The sequence below is a fragment of the Stegastes partitus genome, unplaced genomic scaffold, assembly GCF_000690725.1.
Source record: "Stegastes partitus isolate 25-593 unplaced genomic scaffold, Stegastes_partitus-1.0.2 Scaffold773, whole genome shotgun sequence".
NCBI classification, from domain to species: domain Eukaryota; kingdom Metazoa; phylum Chordata; class Actinopteri; family Pomacentridae; genus Stegastes; species Stegastes partitus.
Genome location: NW_007578504.1, coordinates 286,879 through 311,364, shown reverse-complemented (window position 1 = coordinate 311,364; position 24,486 = coordinate 286,879). Strand labels below are relative to the sequence as shown.

The 24,486-nt window shown below is 41.8% G+C and overlaps 1 protein-coding gene across 1 annotated transcript; it reads right to left on the bottom strand.

Annotated features, from left to right (window-relative positions):
- Positions 1-75: 75 nt before the first annotated feature.
- Positions 76-24,486, bottom strand: nfat5a (nuclear factor of activated T cells 5a). Its single transcript, XM_008291958.1, has 12 exons — positions 24,163-24,486; positions 14,520-14,648; positions 11,451-12,081; positions 11,107-11,290; positions 10,261-10,451; positions 9,986-10,158; positions 9,558-9,692; positions 9,391-9,443; positions 9,127-9,259; positions 7,354-7,538; positions 5,071-7,261; positions 76-4,853 (listed from the first exon to the last, which is right to left on the bottom strand). The coding sequence occupies exons 1-12, from the start codon at positions 24,233-24,235 to the stop codon at positions 4,453-4,455; spliced, it is 4,479 nt and encodes a 1,492-aa protein (XP_008290180.1). The 5' UTR covers positions 24,236-24,486; the 3' UTR covers positions 76-4,452.

Here is a 24,486-nt window from a genome sequence, read left to right as displayed (position 1 = left end):
TTTTTTTTTACTGTTTATTCCTGGTGCATCTGAAACCTTAATGGATGAGAAAATAAGCACATGAAGACGTTTACATTTTTATTAATTCATTTAATGTAGCAGCAGGATTACAGATATAAACAGAAGAGTATACAAATGTCCAGACAAAGGCAAAGTACATGTTAATAATAGTTCATATGTATGATAACACGCTGGGGGGTTGACCTTTATCCCTACTGCAGGGTCTTAAGGCTACTAAAGCTCAAGCTACACAGAACGGATACAACAGAACTGTTGGAGAATGTGAAATAGAAAGCGAACTAGGAAAAGTGAGCAAACTGATTACACACAAGATACAGCTCACACTATTGGCAATTAACAGTTAATTTATCATGGCTGCCCCTTTTGATCAAGCACTTCACAGCAACAATAGTAATGTTGACAAGCACATCAACACAAGAAAGTTCTCCATAAAACAATCTCCACTGTCGCGTCCCTTTTACCTCACATGTACAAATCTCATGAGGCATGAAAAAAAAAAAAGAACAAAAACAAATAAAAATATTTTCAATAGAAAACAACAAACAAGGTGACAATTCACTGGTGAAGCTGCACAATATTAGGTTGAGAGTAATCGCTCTGATATCTTGCAATGGATTGAGAAACTGTTAACACTAAAATATATTAGTATGGGCTATGGTTACGTTTGTGTTGAGAAATCTAAAAATCAAATGACTGAAAAGTGTCCTCATGTTAAAACAGTCCTAGAGAATAAAAAGGACAAGGAGCAGTGACACAAAAGGGACACCAGTAAACACAGCAGAGCAACGGTTAAGTTATCAAGGCACACAAAGTTCTGTTGAAAGCATCACAATTGAAATTCAAGATACCCCTGCAGTATATTTCACATTTAAATATACATGGATATTCATTTACATGACTGAAGGACAAAAAACAAAAAAAAAAAACAAAAAACGATATTATGCAAAGATTTGTGTGCTCTCTTCACCACCATCACATCAATGTTGAACATGGGTTTTTTTTCAGGTGGGAGTGGCTATTCGAAGAGTCAAGACTGAGAATCCTGGATTGCTCGAAATGACAGGGCTTGGACGCGAAAACGTGAAAATTACACCACAATCCGAGACGAAACAATTTCGACGAATGTACAGTGACACGAATGACAGCTGGTGCCACCCCACCCATCCCCTTCTGCCTCGAAATATAAGTTCTCTAAAACTGTAATTGGTCCGATGTTAGATGTAGAGCAAGCTCCGTGTCCACACCATGAGGTAAAATTTACATTCATGAAACTGAAGTCACAGGTTGGCTTTCTGTGTCGGTATGGCTTTAGGAGGCATAACTGTTCCGCACTTCTTCCACAACGTCATGTGCTCTTAAAACTCCCCTAACCGAGAGGAATGGAATGCTTGGAAACGTCACTACTGCACTCTAACCTGATCTACAGTTAATGGATGAGTCAAAGTGCCATTTGAGATGCATGACATAAAAAACAAATTAAAAAAAAAAAGTTAAAAAAACAAAACGCACACACACTCACAGACACACACACACGAGAAACCTAGCCCACGTATCATGTCCTACAGTTTGGGTAAATTCAATATCATAACAGTAGAATGAAGGTCTAACATATTTGCGTGATGTCCGCTTAACTTCTAATTTCAGTCATACACTTCACAATAAACCTGCGCTTCATTTCAGGAAAAAAAAAAAAAACACACCAGCAATGATATTCTGTGCTATATGAGCATCAACCAAAAAGTTTAGTTTTACAAAAATACTCTACATTTTGATACATGGATACAAAATTCTAAAAAAGATAAGTTACTTTAAAATGGATCACTAACAGCTTGCAGGACGAAAGAGAGTATGACTATGAAAATGTAAACAAACGCGAGCGAAACGCTATTCTAACACGTGGATTATTCTCGAAAAAATTGGCTTTCTGATCATGACAAATTGGCTACTGTTGGATATGGAAAGTACAGCAGTGTCATTCTGCATCAAAAAAAAAAAAATAGAGTAATGAGAAATATAAAGTATCAAATCGGTGGAAATGTTAGTGACGGATAAACTGATCCATGAAACAAAGTACCTTTACATATCTTTTATAAATCTTGTAAAACAACAAGTTGCTATCCATGTGAGAGCTGCATAATTTAAAAGTACAAATGAGTAAACATCATGAGGGCGCTTCGCAAAGGACGAGGATGAGACAAAATGGCAACGATTCACAACAGGAACTTTGGTATGCCTGGGTGCACTCCAGTCTGACCCCCCCCCTGCAACAACAGCCAGCTCCGTAGGACTCGACTTTGCTTCGTAGCTAACGACTAATACCAGTGCTATTGATAGTATAAACTGTTATGTACTAAACATCACAGCAGAAGTGCCCATCACTCCTGTACATAGCACCATGGATAAAAATGGCGGCCTCTATGTAACAGATTACCAGCGAGCCCCCTGTTCACAACACAAGGGACGGGTGCTGGATGCCAACTTCACGCGGCGCCAACCTGCACACGCTACCAACAATAAACTTAACATCTAACACAAGACAAGGTAGAACAGTCCCGAGTGACAGACTGAACAGGAGTTGGTTAAAAAAAAAAAGAAAAGAAAAAAAAAACGATGAAAATCCTTCATTTCATGACACAGACTAAATAAATCAGTAATTTTAGGTGTTTTTTCTTTTTTGTCAAAAGGCCTACTTACCACTCAAACACTGAAAAAATGACCATGCTTTAGTGGGAAATGGCTGTTTTTTGTTGTCGTTTTTCTTTTGGGACAGACTTGACTGGACCACTGAATACAAAGAGGGATTCAACAGTGAGCAGACATTCTATACAAAGTTTGTCTAGACCTCAAAAATATTCTGACATGAGAAAATGTAAAAATGCTCGGTTACGATGTATTTACTTTTACAAAGATGACTGCTGTTCTTCTTTTGTTTTTTTTCTCTTGTATTTTTTTAACTGGACGTTTCGGAGTACAAATTCAGCTAGGTCAGTAGAGAGAGAGCTGTGGACGGATATAAGGATTAGCAGGTTACACAAAAGAGGTTATAAAGTGCTTGAGATAAAATGTTTATAAAACCACACGACACTCCATTTTCACTAGTGGAAAGTTTCTTTCTATCCACAATGAATTGGTAAAGGTTACCAAGTTCTTCAAAGCAAAAAAAAAAAAAAAAAAAAAAAAAAGACACACACTACATAGTTGAATGCTATTTAAAATTTTCACCGAAAAAGCTTCTGCAAACCCAGTGATGAGGCCTGAACATATGAAAACACTGGGAGGTGCCAAAACAAAGGCCAAGTCACATTATTTCACCAGGTTGAATCTCATTTGCAAGTGTGTGATATTCCCTCCTCTTTCTAAATGATAACAGGAATAACAGAATGTCTCGATACCACATTTTGGTGAGCAAGTTACTTTCATGTTTGCAAAGTGGAGCTGATACCAATATTTCACTGTCCTCCCTCCGACAGAGAATGCTCAGGAGCAGACTCCGGCCACGCCAGCAAATATTGTTCTGCAAAACGTTAATACATTATTCTAGAAAGAATTCTACCATCTAATAATCTGTACTCTTAGAGTAGATCTTAGTCAAGTTGTTGACATATGCAAACACAAGGTTTGATTAGTTGCAAAAATGCTTGTGTTGTCCACGTCAAAAGAAGTTTAAATCAAGTGGTTGTAACATGATTTCGTTCCTGTTCTCACGCCAGGTAATCTCCCGTTTTTACTGCCGCTTCACATGATGGAAAAAAAAAAAAGACCAAAAAAAAAAAAAAAAAAGCACAACTCGCAGCCTCCGCTTCTCAGAGTGAAGGGAAGGCTCGGAGTTTACACACTCACAAAATGAGATTCAGCCTTTATCTGACACTTATGTGCAATCTGATATTCACTCCATAACTGGCTGTTTTATCTACTCTGCCTGCTCTTACAGACTACTCGCCATCAAGTTGCTATTTCTGTTTCCCTGTTGCTGACATTCTTTATCCCTTTCCAGTTTTTCCACCGAACCTGGTAGGTTTTTAAATCATCATCATCATCATCATCATCTCTTAGGCTCACATTATTAAAACACTCTGACAACAAAACACTGCATTTTCGAGACTGATGGATAAAGCAGTTATTACAGGCCTCTCTGATCCTGCAAGAGGAGTAATAACAAAGGCGGATTCATCAATTCAAGAACAATGGAAGGACGGAGGCTATAATTAATGATAAATATTTCATAAAAACAAAGTTACTTGAGCTCATAATTTGGGTTTTCAGTAAAAGGAGGAGGGGGGGGATTTAATTCTTAAATATTTAAAATTTTCAAAGTTTTGTGGCACACTGGCACAAAACTCGCACCGCCATTCTGTTTGTTGATTTTAGGATGTACAACTCTCGGCTACATATCACTCACTCTCCTTAGTGCCCACATGGTCCAAACACGTATCACTGCTTCTGTAGGGTTTCCAGTAGGTCCTCAATTTTATCCATGTTGGACGATGCAGATATAGATGCCTGCAATTGATTCTGTAAGCTGCTCTGTATCTGGGTCTGTAGACTGGTCTGCATCGGAGTCGGCAGGCTTGTTTCTATGGTCGCCTGTAAACTGGACTGCAGAGCTGTTTGTGTGTTTGTCTGCATTGCATTTTCTAGGCCGGTCTGCATCTCTAAGCTCGACTGCATTTGTGCCTGGAGGGTGTTCTGCAGATTGCTGTGCATGGTTGCTGGCATCGAGGAGGCAGCTTGGGCCATGGGCTGATCCAACAGAGGCTGCATGTGACTGGAGTTCTGGGCCTGGCTCTGGGCTGGCATGGTGGCTCCAGAAGAACTGAGCAGCTGGGATGAGTCTGAGAGGAAGAGAAAATGGCAATAATTCCTATAATTAAACAGCAGGTAAAAGTATGTGATTATGGCATTAAAGCAACTCAGAAAGCATTCCAACATGTACGACTTAACGAGTAGAGCATAGTAGTGACATACCCTTCAGAAAAACTAGAATTAAACACATTTACTCAACCCTGATTAACTGTATTTTAGAGGTGAAGACAACCAAAATCATCTTACCATTCTGGATGCCAAAAACAAACAGGTTGGCCTGTCCTTGTGGAGCCACGCTGCCACCCACGGTCGTCTGGAAAAGCTGCTCTGGAGGCTGCTGGCCAGGGTTGGCTACCACACCCACACCACCCTGCACCACAAAGATGGTTGTGCCAGGGGCTGGAGCCTGGTTGTTGAGCTCTTGTGAGCCAATAGTGGTCTGCAAGCTGGACAGGGATGTCTGTGGTAAAAACAGCTCCACAGGTTGACTGTTTGGGACGCGGCTGGGACTTGGGCCCACTTGCATTGGTTGCTGTTCCTGGAAAAGGCTCTGCTGTTGGTTCTCTGAAGGTGTTGTGTTGCTGCCTGCAGAGCTCTGGTCTTGGAAAGACATGGGCTCTGCTGAGTCTTGCTGGGGGATTCCAACACTTATGCTCCCCATTGGGGACGGGCCTTGGGTCTGTGTGCTGAAGAGAATAGTTGGGGGAATAGCCTGGGGGTTAAGATCAGTGGTGCAGAGAAGCAGACCTGTTTGCTGGGGTTGTGAAAGTTGGCTCTGGGGAACGGGGTTAGCCTGTGAGTGGTTTGGGATGCTTTGGAATAAGGAGCCTTGCTGTCCCATCGGAAGCTGTGGTGGCTGCTGTTGGTTCTGCTGTGGAGACTGCTGCTGCTCCATGGGAGTGCTCTGTTGCTGCATTTGTGAAAGCTGAGCTTGGGGTGGATTCTGAAACATTGCGACAGACTGAGGCTGGCTGGTAGACGTCTCCATGGAGGAAATGAATGCCAGCTGCTGCTGTTGCTGTTGTTGGGGCTGAGGGTTTGGGGACAGATATAAAGTTGACCCTGTGGACTGCTGCTCTGAGCTGAGACCGCCACCGGTGAGAACAGTCAGTGTATTTTGGAGTAGGGCAGCCTGGACCTGCTGCTGGGAGCCCTGGGTGTCAGCCAGGGGCCTGGGCGACTGGAAGAGTTGCTGTGGGGGAGAAGTGTGAGATGGAGGTTGTGTTGGGAAGCTGGTCTGGATGGTAAGCAGTTCTCCAGCCTGTTGAAGGAGGGAGACTGGCTGCTGCACTTGGGGGGAGGAGTGGATCTGGGGCTGGAGCAACTCAGCCTGAAGATGTTGCTGCAAGTTCTCCAAGACCTGCTGCTCTTGTAGCTGCTGTTGCTGCTGCAGGTTGCTTAGTGCTTGATTTTGCTGCTGCTGTTGTTGCTGCTGCTGCTGCTGTAGTTGATGTTGTTGTAAATTGGTAAGAATTTGACTTTGTTGTTGCTGATCCTGCAACTGAATATTGTTAAGGACTTGTTGCTGATTCTGTTGCAGCTGTTGTTGCTGCTGCTGAATGTTCTCCATGATTTGCTGTTGCTGCAGTTGCTGTTGGTCTTGTGGCTGCAATATAAGTTGTTGTTGGATCTGCATGTTGTTGAGGACTTGCTGCTGTTGCTGCTGTAGGTGTTGCTGCTGCTGTTGATGCTGAAGGTTTCCAAGGATTTGCTGTTGTTGCTGCAGTTGCTGATGTTGTTGAAACTGCTGCTGAATTTGTTGCTGTTGCTGCTGCTGTTGTTGTATTTGCTGCTGCTGTTGTATTTGCTGCTGCTGTTGTATCTGTAGCTGTTGCTGTGCTGATAGAGAATTATCTGTACTTCCTAGTCTGAGGCTGTTCATGTTTTCCTGGACATGCTGCTGAAGCGACTCTGCAGAAGGCGTGGGGCTGTACAGCACCGAGTTCAGCTGCTGCTGGGCCACAGCTGCCTCCAACACCTGCTGGAATGCGGCGTTACCTCCAGCCTGCAGCTCCCTAACTGCCCTCTCCAGCTGGGCCACCCCTTCCTGGGGAAAGAGGGGAACCTGCGACTGCTGTGGCTGTGGCTGAGAGGGAGCAGCTATCTGGGGCATTGCCACAACCACGACCCCGCCACCATTATTAGAACTTTCGGTTGGTAAGCTTTCCTGAGGGTCTCTGAGGAACTGCTGAGGGACCTCTGGTGTCACTGGGGGGATTGTGGTGTCTCCTGACACTGGGAAGGAGGTTGGGGGGGCAATGTCTTGCTTTTGTATGGTGCTGAGAGACTCCAAGCTAGGGAAGACAGGAGGTGCTTGAGGAAGCTCCACGTCTTCAGGTTGCAGGGGCATCGGGCTCTGGAAGGACTCTCCACCTGGATGAGGACTAGAGCTGAGCTCCAGGGTCTGCTGCACTGAGATAAGAGGGTCAGGGGATGGCTAAGAAAAGAGAGAAAGAAAAACCGTTACCAATTGCATTCTTGAAAAGGATACTTTTGATTTATATTTTGTGAAAACAGATGTTGTCTTACTTTAAAGACGTCTGTTGGTGGTGGATTGCTAGACACTTCCATTGGTGTGTCCTCCTGCCGTTTCGAAGGCTGGCCAGCGCAGTCAGTTCGCTCAGAGGACATAGATTTGATCTGGTCATCAAATATACAGGTCTTGACCAGGGAGGGACCCTCTGTTTTTACTGTCCGGACATTTGAGTTATCAGCTGGAGGTAAAAATGGAAACATAGGACAGATCTGAGTCTGTGATACGACAGGAAAAGAACCATCCACATCAAGCCGAGAGTGGCTAACTCTGCACACACATAAATGTGAAGGGTATTGCTGCGCTTTTACCACGGCAGCTAGCCAACGAAATGTCCTATATAGTCCAACTAATAATGCCAGTCATTAGATTACTCACATGGCTAACAGAGATTTTCCTTTCCTGCTGTTAATGTCATAAAATTCAGTTCCAAAGCCTCATAATTCCTGGCATTATTGTTGTTAGGCGAATCTAGCTGGGTATGCATGGCTCAACAAAGACTTTAATAAAAGTAGGAAAAAAAGAAATGTTCCTTACAATGTCATAAAAACTGTAGAGAGACGATGGGGTTACATAGCACACTCTCAGACATATACAGGCTGTCTCTAATAACACATTACTCCTGGACCATCTCCTTCTCTGTCCTTCGCTCTTATCTGTTACCTCTCCAAGTCTCTTTATTTTCTTTGTAGATTTGGCCACATTTCATTTTCTTTTCCCTGAAGCTGTCCCTCAGACTCAGGCTATCAGCTTCACCATTGCTATTGTTGCTTAGGTCCTATTTTCTCTTCCAACCGTGAGCTGATTTGGACTTTCAGATGAACTTAAATACAATACAGAAGCATTTATTTGATTCTCGCTGAGCTTTTTATCCTTATTTGGGTTGTTGCTGTGACTGTTCTCTGTTCTGTGCTGTTACCACCGGGAGAGAACTTTCAATTTGGAAAAAGCAAAGTAAAAGCCACATGCTTCTGCTGCATGAAATTTTGTTGACTTTGGTACGTTTCCAGTAAATGCTCCTGACATTCTGAGTTTCATCTCAACCAGTGACAAAAGACAGAGACGGCCTTCAGCCTCCCTGCATATTTCTCTAGTTTGGTACCAGTTACTAGCTTAATTCCACTTTTACACAATCATACATGTCCTTTTTTATAATTTATTGCAAGCAATTATGAGGTTTGATCACTTAAATAACAAACTAGCATCCTGGTAGCTTCCAAACTCTTGTTATCAGTGAGTGAAGTGAACATTATTCCACACTTTGTCCAGACTGTGCTTCCTTTGAAGCCAGTGTCGACCAATTTCAGCTTGCTTTTTGACTGAACAACTTCCATGTTTACACAGACCACTTCAATCTGGTGCAATTAACCCCCAAATCTCTACTTTTACATCAGTGTAAATGGGTTTGGTTCCATTCTGCCTCTGAAGTAATGGAAGTACAGCTCGTGAGTGCATAAAATGTAATGACTTAGCTTGCTGTACTGATTTAAGTTTCTGTTATGAGTCATTGACAAATTCCTGCAGTTCAGCAACATCAGAATCCTTCATTTATACGTCTCTAGTGTCTATGAGAGACGTCAAGAAGTTGATCTATCACACCAATATGGGGAGACTTCTTCCTAATATAATTATATTGTCAGACTATCTTAAAAATGGGACGACTATCTTAGCTCTATCTTCACTTATTATGAAACAGCCTCTTAATTTGAAACAGCTTTAACCGTGAAGGCTGGACATGATGAACTAGGTGACTTCCATGCATTCTGTACCTGACTCTGGAGTGTAGGTGAAGGGCTGAGCGTCATGTGATCTACCAGCGTTGGTCATCACAAAGATTCCCACCGAAACAGGAGAAGTGATTGACTGGTTGTGGAACGGAGGGACTGCCACTATCAAATGATTCTGGAAAACATTAGAGATCATTAGTGAAATCTCACGGAGAGTATGGCCAATGAAAACAGCCACGTCTGATGCAGCAGCTTATATTATTCCAGGAAAAACTGAATGGTATTATATCATTCACTGGCATTTACCTGATGAAAAAGGTCCATGTCAATCTTTGCCTCCGCTTGCCAGGAATTATCATCTGCAAATTCATCAACAAATATTATTTATCCATCAGAGGTTTACATGCCCATATCCACACACATGACATTGACATATAAGAAGAACTCTGACAACACCAAACTGACAACCGCACCTGCAATGTTCTCTTGAAAAATAACTTTGGTTCCTTTGAGGAAGTTCTTTCCGATTATAAAAACTTCCTCTCCTCCTCTCACAGAACAGCTGTGAAGACTCTTTTTCAGGATCTCTGGCACTCCTGCTGGCTGGGCTGGAGAATGACAGCAGAGTCAAAGAATCAAAACTCACATGACAGCTGGTTAATGTTTGCAGAAGGGCATATGAAAACCTCTGAAACAGAAACAAAGAGACGCTCTATGGTCTGATGACACAGAAACAGAGCTCTGTGGCTTTCATACTAAATGCTTTGTTTGAAAAACTAAGCACCAAATATCACTGGAAACACAACTTTCTCCAGCATTTTGCTCTAGGAAGCCGAGCTGGCTGTTACTTCTGTGACCTTTTAAGATCATTTTTGGTTCACATTGTGTCTGAATTACTCACTGCAGAGGATGGGTGATGAGGGGACCTGTAAAGTAAGGACTGATCCATCAGGTTGGGGGATGTTGACTCTGAAGGCCAGTCTGGCACGTGTGCTCTTCTTCTTGGACCCTGCCACTCCAATACGGGCCTCCACATCTGCATTACGAAGCTTCAAAATACCTACACAGTCCACCCTGTAGAAACCAGATGAGACGGATAAGAAAGGAATAAATTAAATATATAAAAGCATACCGCATACTCCTTCACTTATCTTAAATTATGCACTAAACTCTTACGCGAGTGTCATGTCATTGCTGGGCTCCAGAGGAATCTCAATAACAATGGTGCCTTCTATGTCCACCTCCTTGCAGGCAGTCGTGTTGCGTCCCGTCACTCTGCACGCCTGGTAGAAACCATGAGGCTTCACTCTGCCTGCATCATTTGCTACAAACACCTGCAGCACAACAGGTTCGCTAACACCCTCCAACTGCGGACAGAAAATGATTTGTATAAATAACTTAAAACATGACAAATAACAGAAAGCATAACAACACGAGAGTCTAAAGTTGTTCTAAGCCTGAAGAACATTTTTCATACATGAAGCATCCATGTTAAGCCACAAAAGCCATGGACACTGAAAAATGCAATGTAATGTATGAATGGTCATCAAAAAGAGCCAGGTCTATTTTCTCTATGCATGAATGTCACAAAAAAATGTTGTAGATGAGAATTTTTTGGATCGATAACATTCATTTATTCAATGAATATAAAGCAGGCTCTGTTCCTTCATTTCCATAACCAGATTTTTCAGCAACAGTTAAAGGTACATGTTCAATTATTTGCCTTCTGAATACTGAGTTTGTTGTTTGTCAGAAAGCTTACTACCACACAGGCACATAGCCCACAAAAATGAATGACATACTAAGAAAACAAGTGACTGAAGAGGCTCAAAAGAAATGTGCTCATGATTAGTAATTTGTGTAAATACTTGTGTTGCTGTACTGGCATGATTATTTTCTTGTGGCACACAGCACTCCACACTAAGGGTCCTGTGTATATTTAGCTTTATTCATCACTTCCACCTTAGGTGTTGATATTTTCCCCCTGTGTTAAGAAGCAGCTGGTGGCCTTTGTCGTCAAACCTTGACAGTGGGGAATCCCTGCTGTGTGCGATCTTTGACAGAACCTCTGCTGCCCTCAGTCAGATAGCGAGCTCTGTGCTGGGTCTCTGGCTGCACAAGGATCTTTAGCTCCTTCCCGTCACTCCTCTGGGGAAACTGAGCAGACAGTGACCCACCTTTAACTGCAGTCCCTGACTCAAGAGAGCTGCAGGGCAACACAGATGACAAAAACATTAGTATGACATCCAGAAATTCAATTATCCCAGACAAAACAAAATTAAATGACCTTTACTGTATCCCTACAGAGGGGCAGAGGTACTCTGATCTGATGTGACAGAATGTGCTTTGGACAAGGGTCACCCCACCTGGCCATGGGACTGGTCTTGTCTGTGCCCAGCTGGGACAGGACAAAGTGAGGGGCCTTGGCGCTGTCAGCATCAAACACATCCATGCTGTCCTCCGGAGGAGCAGGTTTTGGACCAGGCCGCTGACGAGGGGTGCGTTTTCTAGACTTCCGCGGCACCTCTGTGTTGTCGTTGTAGGAGACGGTGCTGATCAGACTGAAGTTGGAGACAGAATCATCAGCCCACATGCTGCTGCTATGCTCTGAGTCTGGACCTGGTGCACCAGATGCTGCAGGTTCCTCTTGGCAAGACATCTGGCTGTCGTCAAATAGGTCCTCAGGTGGTGGGGATATGCTCAACACAGGCCTTCGTTTAGAGGGGGTGTTCTGAGGCTGCTGGACTCCTAGCCCTGACAACACTCCTGACCCTATATCTCCTGCTGCGGTGTTTGCTCCACTGTTGCCTCTGCTGGGGGCAGATACAGCACCCTCCATACCTTGCATCTCTGAAGCTCCAGCTCCATCCCCTCCGGTGGAGTGGAGATGCTGGGCAACCTTGAGGTGGTCTGAGGATGAGGTAGAGGGGCCAGAGGATGGAACTCCCATGGCCAGGGAGGAAGAGGCAGAGGGGCTGGAGGTGGAAGAGGTGGCATCTGCAGTAGTATATACAGATAACAAAGTTAGGACAGATGTTCAGCACAGAGCAGGCTAGCAGTCCCATTTAAGCAGCTGAATTTGTGCATGATTTGTATTGATTTCCCCTCTTCCCAACTCTAATTTCAACAGACTATTGTGGGTTATATGCTCTCACTGTGCATGCGAGAGCTGTCAAGCATTGATCAAATATTCTGAAGTTAAAGTTGAGAAGGGTACTATAGGTCCCACAATGTTTTGATTCCTACAAAACCTCTCAATTAAAATCAATGTGACAAAACTGACATGCTTTGTTTACAAAAACAAAAGCAAGCTGCAAATTGTTACATACACATTGCCAGAAAGAAACATAACAAAATCTGGTCAAACTTTCTTATACAGCCAAATTTGCAAGCTGATAATGTGGCGCCAAATTAAATTTGCCAGGGTTACAGTACAGTTTGTGCAATGTGCATTCAGTAGTAAACAGTAGTTTGCGCATGCCAATTGGAAGATTTGGTTGGGACTGAGCGTAGCCATGGAGACAGAATAAACAAGCCTCTGACCTATGGAGCAGTGAACTGCAGACCATTTTATATGCAGACACTCCCTGCCTCAGAGGGAACTTCCTGCAATAAAAACGAGACAGCCAATGAGCAACAAGAGAGCTGATCATTCAAGACTCAACTTCTGTCAATCAGTAAATTGGATGAGTTAATATACTGAAGGAAGGAGTAACTTTTGAAGTTTATCATTTATAGACACTTTGAAGCACGTGTATTTGGTTAATGATGATCTGAAGGACATTACAATAGTCATGCTTTTGATCAGCACTGCTTAGGGCCAGCTGGGTCAGACAGGATAGTGAAAAGGTAGCGTTAACATAAGCGCTCTCTCCAACATGACTGTTGACCAGTTAGTTTGCTCTTTAGATGAAACTCAAGACTAGAATCCCTCACAGTTACAGCTAATGTTGGCTGCCCTGAACCATGATCCAAGATCAGACCAAATGTCGTTTGCTAAATGATATTTAAAAAGACGCTGATTGCTAGGGGCAACTTCACTGTTTCATAAAGAGAGAACCTTCGTAATTACAGAAAATGTCAGCTGCTTTGAAACATGGCAGTAGATTAATCATTTAGCTGCAAAGCTCAAACAGATGACATACTGTTGTATGAGTGTGTATTGGAGTATGTGTGAATGACAAATGTGCATTGGCTGTGTCTGCTTTAGGCATTTATTAAGGCACTCAAAAACCAGACCTCGCTATACTGACACGTTCAGAGAGATGTGCTTATTCAGAAGAGCTAAAGTGTTCTAAGTGCTTCATTGAAATAAAGAGTAGTATGTCACATTGAAAGAAATTACAGAATCAAAATGCAATATACAGACTCTGGAACACAATATGTCATAACATGAGGTACGTCAGAGATGACTGCATTAGTCAAAGGACAGTGTTTGGCTCAACAGTACTGGTTAAACTGCATCTCTGAAGTTGGACCGACCTGATATGCTTGAACTGCCTAAAAAGCCAGGTGCCAAAAAAACATTAAGCACAAGCATTCAAAAGTGCTGCAGAAAAAAAATGAGTGAAATGATAAAGAACAAGCTATGTTAGCATGCCGTTAATGCAAACTCTTGGAGCTGTTATTCAGAGTGAATCTCTCCAGAAACAAAGGATTGTGTGTGCACAGTCTTGCACAGTAGTCATAGAGTGTTAGATTAAAGTCATTGCTACTAATATTGGCACAGATTCATTAGATTTCACCTGAGCTTGGAAGTTCTTATGAAACTACATTCAAGAATTTTGAATGCTCCATTGTCAGTCTTAGTTTTATAAAGTAAATTAGTTCAGTAAAGGTACTTGATGGAGTTGCAGTTGTGGTGAAAATCAAAGCCAAAACACAGAAAGTCGAGGTAAGCGATGCCTCTTCACATGCTGCTGCTTGGATTATAAGATGGACATCACACTAAAGTACACAACAGGGTCACCTAACACTGGCAGTGTGAAAGGACCAAAACAACAACAACACATTACATTTGTTTCTGTAATATGGTACAATGGTGTAAAAACTAATGGGCCCAAAATATATTAAAATTCAGCAGAAGTCCAGCTGTAAAAATGGACTTTAATGCTCTGCCACCACCCCACATCTGGTACCACTGTAGCCTTGTGGAATAAGGACACATCCGATAGATCCAAGTGAAATATAATAACCATGTAGTGACAAGCCAGCAGTATTAAAACACCTTTGATTAAAAATAAATGCTGTACTAGTCTATATAATCTAATCTAGTCAGAAACATTGCCTTAAAAACTGATGAAAGGGTGAAGTTGCCCCCAGACACTCATATAAGGCCATATTAGTTTCTTCACCCCCTACTGACTTGGGGAATAGTTTGTTACGGGGAAACTGATCCCAGATCATGGTTTTCATAGGACGAGCAGGTAGCTCACCTGAGGCCAAAGCTGCAGAGGGGGGAGGTCCCGCCTCTCCCCCACTCTTCTGGCTCATGGTGGGTGGGTCTGTCTGGGCGGACGACGGCTGGAGCTGGAGCTCTTTGGGGAGGAGGTCATATACCGACTCTGCCATAAAGGATGAGCAGGAGAAGATATATTAGTTTCTGAAAAACATAAGTGAGATTATTGTTTATTACAGAACCATGCAACTAGAAAAGACCCATGCCCAATCTTTTTAGGTGGATGTATTCAGATCATTTTCGAGGAGGCCTGTTCAGGAACGGTGGAAATATGCAGCCTTCATGGTGGAATTATTCACAATTTATAAAAAAAAGAGAACAACACATCTGCCTGCTGTCAGCTAATTCGACTTAACGCCACAATATAACCCCATAAACGCCAAGCATGAAGTATTGTAACTTACCATGCTGAACACAGTACTTCAAGAGATGCATAAGCAAGTTTTTATTATGGCCTAAAATAAAAGCAAATGCAGAGCTGCCTTGAAATGCAATCATAATTGCTGTACTCTGGTTGTGAAAACTGAAAATTCTTCACAAAATGTAAATGTGCCAACAGTAAATTTCACTTCCACTAACGCAATCTGGGTGGTAATAACAAAACTACTGCTGTATCTTACCCAGGGTCTTTGTTGTTTCCTTATTTCTTTTTCAAAAACAAGTGGAGGCAGTATTGGATTTGGACTGAAAGCAGACCTGAGTCTCATGACTAGAAATCCTCCCACATCTCCAAAAATTCTGCAGTCAACACTAATCCAACACAGTATGTCTTATGATAAACTAAATTAGCCTCCCAAGGAGCTTAGTTTAATAAAACCCACAGAGACATGACGATATTTGATGGCAACATAATCCCTAGCAGACATAACTAACCACTGCAGCTACACTGGAATAAACCACATTTGATTGCAGATAAACACATGATTAGGTAGTCTGGTTGCTAAGAAACAGGCACCTATCAAGACCCTGACATGGATATTTCAGCTGTGCATCGGCAGCACCCAGCATGTGTAGTAGTCATCTGACACTCAGCTATGACTTGGCACCGGCAGAATGATGGAGCTGGCAAGACACACGATCTCGCACTTGTGTGACGTCAACGGTGCTGTTGAGGGAGCGACAACACAACGTCACCATGGTTCACACAAAGAGCTACACAGCGCTTCACAAACACAGACAAAACCTGAGGCAACAAGATGTAAGCCTGCTCTGTGGCATATTGTTGTGGTGAATTAAAGAAGTAATTCCCTCAAAAAATACAACAATAATTGCAAATAGCTGCAGCAAATTCTGTCACAGAACAGCTGAATGAGCAGAACAATCTAAATGTCAAAGTGCCAGAAAATGTCAACAGATAAGGAAAAAATTTGTGATAAATCACAAGTCTTGCCGTAAACAGCGTCATGTGCAAGTAAAAAAAAAAGAAATGATTTCAATGAAACTGCTGACAATGAGAGTTGCAGACCATAAACTACTGACCATTTGGTTTTGAGTTAACCATTTCTTTAAACCAGACAAACTGGCACAGTCCGTTGACAAAAGCTCTCTATAAACCTGGCTATCTCGGACAATGGCTTACCTAATACATTTTAATGTGGTTTTAAAGTGTGCACAGTGACGTCACAATAACCGTCCGTCTTTGTCAGCTGTTCATGGCATGAAGAAAGTACGTCTTTGTTGCTGGATGTGTTACAGATTGACTGTCAACCCGACATGACTTCAGTCTTGTCTAAAACCCTTCTCACACATTAGATGCATGTGCATGATGTGGCGCTACTAAAAACCTGCATGGAACCCATTTACATGCTACTGCAACTACAATTGTCACCGTTCACAGATTCGCACCTGTGCAACGGTGGGAGCACAGCGCACTCCTGCCAAACGACAAGCAGCGCATTACATAATAAAGAGCACCAAACAGAAACGACGGTTCGCCAAAGAGGGCATCTTCCGACCCAGGCTGCAAGGAGGATCACAAAGTCAGGCTGGATGAAATGCACTGACCTGAACGAAACGAGCAAACACTGGGTTAAAGCATGCCACTGTGCTGGTCTGAATGGGGCATAAATCATTTGCTCTCCCTGAGTCCTTGCAGGTCACAGAGCAACACAGTACAACCACTGGAAATCAGTAAACTGTAAAAGAGTTCATTGTTCGTGGGGCACAAGCGTTCATCTATAAAGCTATTCACAGTAGCATCAATAAAGCGTTACAGAACAGCCAAATTGTTGTTCATGACAAATAAACTTTATACATAAACTCTTCAGCCTGGTGGAGTAGAAAGTTCTTTAAACTGGAAGTCAGAAAAAAAATACATTCAAAGCATTTTCTCAGTTTTCACTAAACTCCGGATTACTGCATCCACCTGCCAAGCATCTGTGTGGTTTATTTACATGTGCGCTAATGCTTAGTGCAGTTGTATATAATATTTGTCTCTTTATCTTAAACACATATGGCTGATAATCAGTGCAAACACTGATTCATTAACACATATTGTTGCTCAGTCAGTCACTTTATTTTGCGCTTTCACTTTAGTCATGAGTCCAGCCCATGCAGTGAACAGCATGCAAAACTGTCTTTGCATATACAAACCGTGGCTTGTGCTCGTAGAGAATTACGTAACAATCATCAAAGGGGCAGCAATTAAAGAGTTTGGTTATTTTCATTCAATAATCTGCCCATTTCATAGAATTTTCCACAGATTCACATGTCTTCTGTCTAACCAACAGTCCAATGGCCACATAAGTTTAGTTTACTGTAAAGTATGAGGGAGAAGAATCCAAGCGTCTCATGTGAGAGGAAAGAAAGCACAAACGTTACATTTTTGATTAGAAAAATGATTAAAAAATTAATCCACAGCTAGCTAAAGGGGCCCTCAGCTCGTACCAAAGCCAATAATCCACTCCTGTATGAAATGTGACTTTGCAAACCTGCAGCAAAGTTTAAAGTAGTAATCAAAACATAACCTTCTCTGCTGAGGTAATAATTATCAATAAAGTTTTGCTAATGCTGACTACAAAGCAGTTCAACATATCCAGGATATCGTTTTGCTATCTGGCTTCACTAAACCCGACAAACAAAGCTAACTCTCAACTCAGTAAGCTTAATTTGAGTATGTTCACATAAAAAGAGTGTTGGCACCAAGTGACTGCCTCACAAACATGGACAGGTCTAGAGCTGCATATTTCTTACAAGCAGAACAAACCACAAACTTAATGTAAAAAAAATATGAGAAATTTAAACATATAATACAGACTAAAAGCAACACAGTTGCCGCAGTAGCTAAAGCCAGAGGGGAAAGGTGGCAAAAAACTGCCGACGGTGTGAAAGTGTAAGTTAACAGGCTTATTAATATCACAGCCCCATCATTAGGGCATGAGTAGATCTGACTGTGATTATAGTTGTGCATACCATTAGATGTGTTGCTTAGATGCAGCCAGCAGCCCTGGCGGCGAACAAATATTAAAACATAATAAGTAGGCTTACTGCAAATCTTCCAAGGTCAACAAGTACAAAGCTTTAGAACTTGAAGCAGCCCGTTTTAAGATTATTTCGCAACACAAAAGCCTATCAAATAATAAAATAGCTTCACATTTTCTCACAGTCAACAGGAAATAAAAAAAAGAAGAAAGCAAGGAAGACTAGAGATCCTCAGCTGAGAATCTATATCTTCTGTCTACGCTTGTCAGGAAAAGAAAAGGGGTTCGACAGTCTCTAAAACCTCTCACCCTCCTCAGAGACCCTCTCACCATCACTGAGCTGTGCAGGATCTTTAAGGAACTGGTCAGTAGGTGGGGTTTTTATATGCTTGATCTGTTATCTAGAGCATAATCTGCTCTGGAGCAGGTTAGGTGTCCAGCATAATGTACCATGCTGTTGTACTCTGGTAAGAAGTGAACCATTGTTGTCGCCCTAAAAACCCAGAGTTAAACCTGAAATCACCTCACAAAACCCAAATCCTGCCTCGTAGTACAGGCCTCTGATAACACACTTTGATGAATACAAACAAATTCACACAAGAAAACTTTGAAGTCCAAAGAAGAAAAAAAAAAAGGTTTTTGTCATGCAGCTGCACATAAAACTGACGACAGCAAATAAGGAGAAAGATTGTTTGGCAGATTAATGTTTTTAATATTCCATTTTACTGTTGCATCATCAGTGAGACTCTAAATTAAATCGTTTCATCTTCCTGCTCTTCCTTTGTGGATAGAATAAATAACTTCCTCTAGGAAGCTATTTATCATCTTTGTAAAATCTTAGAGAAGTGGCCTTAATGTTAACAATTTAATCTAACTGCTGCCCTGTATAATTAACAAAGGGAGTCTTTGGAAAGACTTGCACGTCAACTATAAAGATACTTCTGACTCACAGATAAGCTTTAGTTGAAAGGAGAAGTTTAACTTTTCACTGTTCCGAAATGAATAGTGGACCATGATCGTGTTCCTGAAATCGGTTTAGATTTTGGTGACATTTTGCTAAATAGCAGTGAACAGATATATGCACAAGTTTATATATGCTCAGATCTACGGGCTTGTCAGAGAATGCCCAAAAAGCAGGCTGCAGCACACGAGCCAGAAAAGCAGCAGACTGACTTTAACCTATACTTAGAACAATTAAATTACATCATCTCATAGTTATGCACTGCTCACATTACACATGCCTTAAAGGTTTTGCCAAATGGCAAGGCCACCAGTCCATTTTTATTCTTTGCAGCTGGCTTTGTGCTACGATGGGGGATGATAGATGAATAGACAATTCATAAAGGCTGTGTTTTTGTTGCAAATAAAAAAATATGCAGACCAAGAATGTATCTCAGTGCCCAACAATGGCTGCTTTAATTACACTCTTGAACACATAACGATATGCTCAAGCCAGAGCCCAGACAAAGGAGCCACTCACTGCACTCAAACCACAGAGAATGCCATTTTTGGCTATTTATACCATCTCTGTTTACCTTGAAACTGAAATTTTTGCAAGGAATGGATGCATACTGTATGTAGTTCTATTTTTATCTGTTAATGTACATCCGGTGAATAAGCGTGTGTCATGGTATCAGCTTAGGTTGGAGCTGAATTACTACACAGCATTTAGGTGATTGTTCAGGTTTTACTTTTGAATATAATTTCATCTTTTAACTGTTATGAAAACGACGTGATCATGCTAAAACAAAATTGTGCCATATTCCGTTTTGCTATGATTCTCTTATTATGCTCCGAGGTTTAAATCCAGGACACCCTTTTCCTTTACAAAGGGGAACTTTTTGGCCCTGAAATTAGCTCAACTGTGGACTCCAGTTTACTGCTCATCGGTAGCTGTGGTCTGACCATCATGAGACTCCACATGTTTGCAGACAACCTGGTGCTAAACCACTTGCAGGTGACCTAATTCTTTCCTTTTTAAAAACATATTTTAATTATATTTTTTGCACTTGACTTATATTTGAATTAAAGCAAAGCCACCGTTAAACACATTTTTTAAAAAGTAGAATACATTTATAATGCTTCCAAAGTCAAAGGGTGCTTTTCATTTCGCTAATTTATGCCTCCTCGCATACTTTCTCCTCCAGTGACCTGGAAATCCTTCCCCCCCCGCCATCACGGACGATCTTCCAATTACTAAAATAGGAAAGGAGCGAAGAGCGAGGAGGCTTTGGGAGGAGCTTAGAGTGAGGAAAAAACAGGTGTATCTCATCAAGAGGTGTTGGTTGGATTTGACAGTCAATGCAGCTCTGCAGGTCACCATAAGCAACTGTCGTCACCTAAGACCGACGCTGGATTTCTCATTTGGCAGCTTCAGCGCCTCTGTCCTTGCACCTCCTCCTAGCAATTTCTCTCTCTTTCACATCCTTGCTGGGAAGAGACGAGACGTGAGGACGAGACACGACTGAGACACGTTAGTATAATGAAAAGCGCCCAATGAGTAATCATGGTAAATAATACTGGTGATTTTTCCAAAATCAAGCAGCAGTTTTACTATGTGCAGCATATAAAGTGATCATTACCCCCAAAGATACAGCAATGGCAACCTCAGTTTGTGCCTCTCATGTATCAGCAAACAATCAAATAACAGGGCTGACCACTGGGTTTTCTATGAGTAAATTAACCGGCGGTGCAAATCAATGCATTGGCGGTTAATTAGCTTTTAGAAAAAACAATAGCTACCCTATCCTAACTCACAAGCGAGGGGCACAAACTGGGGCCACAGTAATGTATGCCATATGTAAACTTCCCTTTCTAGTTTTGTGGTTGTAAACTTAGTCTGACTTCAACCACCGTTACAAAAGGTACCGTAAACCAGCGAACACAAACTGTCTTGGATGGAACATTAAAAGCTACGAGGCAGTACGCTCTTAAAGGATTATTTGCAGGGAAAGCTGTCATTTTTTTTCCCCCTCATGTGACTGACAGTGAACAGTGTGCAGATATACATAGACTCAATTCCGGCAGAGAACAGAACAAAAATATACTCAGATTTCATGTTTATCAAGTCTTCGCACTGTTATTTTTAAAAATGTACAAAATGAATGACAGCCAACAGATTACTTGTAATAGAGCTGTGAAAACAAGCCATCACTTTTTTCTAAAGGGTTGGTTCACCCATACTTCCTGATATTTACAACACAGATGGTTTTGGTTTCCAGTTTTTGAGATTTGTGCTGCTACCCAAATAGAATAGAGTTTCATTGGTTGTGTTACAACAAAGTGACATCTTTTCATTTTCTCTAGATGATTCACTATCTGCACTGTAAACAATAGTACTGAAGAAAACATCCCCCAGAAAACGGTTTGCATTTGGTATCATGTAAAGTATCTATACAAACACGTAAATACACTATATTGTTATTTTATGGTCTGAATCTATAGAGCAGCAACGAATACCCTGTGTGTCATTCTCACACAATGGAATCTTTTATCACACTGATAAAATTATGAAACTATTTTGTCCCCTGACACAGACTACGCTATCTATTTGGATGTTACAATCTTACATGTTTCCACTTTACAATATTAATGACGCCAAATTGAAAATAAAAAATCCTTCACTCAATGTCAAAACAGCACACTTTTCTTGATGAATATGTAATGATGTTGGAAGACATGCTTATTTTCTCTCACTGGTAAACACAACCTCAAACTATTATCTGGCATATATGCATTGTGTTGGACGACTAATGGTCCGTGACAATAATTACACCACTGTGAATATGGCCAGACAGTATGGAAAAATCTGAAAATGAAATACAGAGATGCATGAAGCAGAACCTCTGGCACTGTAAAGTAAACATTGTCATGAGATTTGTGACCAGATTGTGCAGGTTTCCTGGTACTTAAGTGTATATTTTAGGCAACATGACATAAGACAATTGCTATGGATGGCATCTGTGTTAATGATTACAGTTCTAAAACTTAGTCATTTATATTTAAACATATAGTAGTTCACACTTTTAGTTTCAGCCTTACAACGTAAGATACCAGATTAGTCTTTGCTAGTATATCCTAAAGCTGGAGTATGTAAATGGCATCTCCTGTGCTTACTAAAGGACCTGGGGACTGTATTATGAAGGGAGCTCAACTAAGTCTCGCTCTCTTGGCGTCATCTGAACCTAGGACGGAGTAAGATATTGAAACTATGATAAATAATAAATTGCTAAATAAGGTGTAAGGATATAAACAGCTGTGGGAATTATTAAAAGAGTTGTAAGTCTAGACTAGGTTTTCGCTGCTATTTGGTCTTGAACGGACTATTACAAATTTGTAATGCACATGAAATTAACTGGTAATGAAAGACTGCTTCTGCTGCCAAAGCAGAAAGAGTGGGAGAGAAAAAAAAAGCTCATGTCTGACAGGGTCAATCAGAAAAGTGTTGAATTTATAATAATGGGAAATATTCAACAATAAGTTGATTAGTTTTTCTAATATAAAAGCAACAGAGGCTCCAGTTTTTATTTCCAATTATTATCACAAAGACCCCCTCATGCTGTTGTGAGCTGCAGCGAGCAAAAACAATTCAACTGATAAAAATATCTGTCGCTTTTAATTATCTGTCACTTTATTGTAAACTCTTGTGTCTCTGTCAGGATCCAGTAGGAATAATAACTCTGCATATTCAGTGATCTGATTGGGCTGTTAGTCAGGCTGTTACCATGGTGATCCATACCAGTTTAAAGTCAGGCAGCTTCATGGTTCTGGAAAACCGGAGTCAGTCCAAATAGCGGGATAACCCACAAATCTTGGTACATGTTATGGTTTTTATGTGTCCTCTCAAACCGAGTTTAATATGTACGAGCTCTCGCACTGGATCCTTGACGAGCACATCTGCTACCTTGAACCCAACGAGCACACAACCAATTACTGACATATAAATAAACAGTCCTCATGTGATACAGTGTGACACGGCAGTCTCAACTGAGCCTTTCAGGGTCACAGAGCAGAGCGTTCTGCTGGCTCATGAGCACCCTATACATAGCAGCCAGACAGATGTGGGACCAGCTGCCAAGCTGGGGCTGTGTTGGGTGTCAATGTTACTTGTTAGGCAGTGAAGATCAAAATATGAGCAGGTAGTACAACAGCAGAGGAGGCGCACTGGTGTCTTAAGAGAATGCAAAATGCATAAATCCATGCGTCTCAGGTTACCTCTTTAGGAGCAATACACAACATGCAAGCCTTGCTCATAAATACGCTACAGCACGATCTCGGCCAGTGTTGGGCAGCACACTCAGAGGCAGTTTCTTTACACATGCAGTCGATACTCTTGTTAATAGGCAGGAAACTGACTTAGAGACAAAGTGCTGCGAAAAGCCTGTACACACTTGACTAACCCAGCTCACCACAACATGAGTTAACGGTCTTGCTCTAAGATGATGCAGCAACACCCTCCTAATAATAACATAACAGTTGGCTGACACGTGTGCAATGGTATTAAGAGACAGAATAAATTTTGGCACTAGAGGGCCCCTTATCCTGACAGGGAGGATACCATGCTCCGAGCTTTGAAGTGCCAATAACTGCATTCTTCCAGTGAAACCAGAGAATGTGAGGAGGATAACTCTGGCTCAGTTCCACCAAACAAAACCAAAACAACAGAGGGACTGTCATTCAGCAGCACCAAACAAGGGGAATACACAAACTACTCATGAACTACTTTTCGTCCTTGCCACACACACACACACACACACACACACACACACACACACACACACACACTTAAGACTTAAGTACGTTAAACCTATGAACAATGTGGTGGCTGGAAAGCGACCTCACGTAGCTTGTGGCTACGTTAGCACATATATGTGTCTAATATGATGCTAGCCAGCAGCCTGAATGACAAATTTACTTCCAGCGATATGATCTCACCTATTACTGATATAATTAGCCGAGAAACCGACGCTCTTCCTCGCATGTGACAAGGACCACTAACCAACCAGGTAGCCGAGTCGCCAGTGCACAGCCAAATGCAGCCAACTAACTATGCTAGCTAGTCTTGCTAACAGCAGAAAAGAGGCTAACTAGTGCTAGCTAGCAGCTTAACATGAGCTATCAAGACATTCATATTACTTCCTATTTAACAAGGACAAAACGGATTAGTGACTTCGTGGTAGCCTTCATTTAGTAAAATCTTACCTTTAGAGTATAGAGATTTGGGGGAATTGAGGTCGATATCCGAGCTAAGGAGGGATATAAAATCAGAGGGCATCGCAGCGCTTCATCGAGGGGAGGAGAAGCGGACACTCTTTAGTAGAAACGAAGTCGGCTGCTCTTGGCTAATAAATATTGCGTTTCACAAGCGGAATGTTTTAATATACACAGTATAGCATCGAAGCAATCTTAAGGCGACAAAAACAAAACTTTCAATAGCAAAAAAACCGTTATCCAGCACGTCTCACGTTAGTGTGTGTGTCTTTGCTGAGAGGAGAGACACGTTTCGTGCTACGTTGAGACGAACAC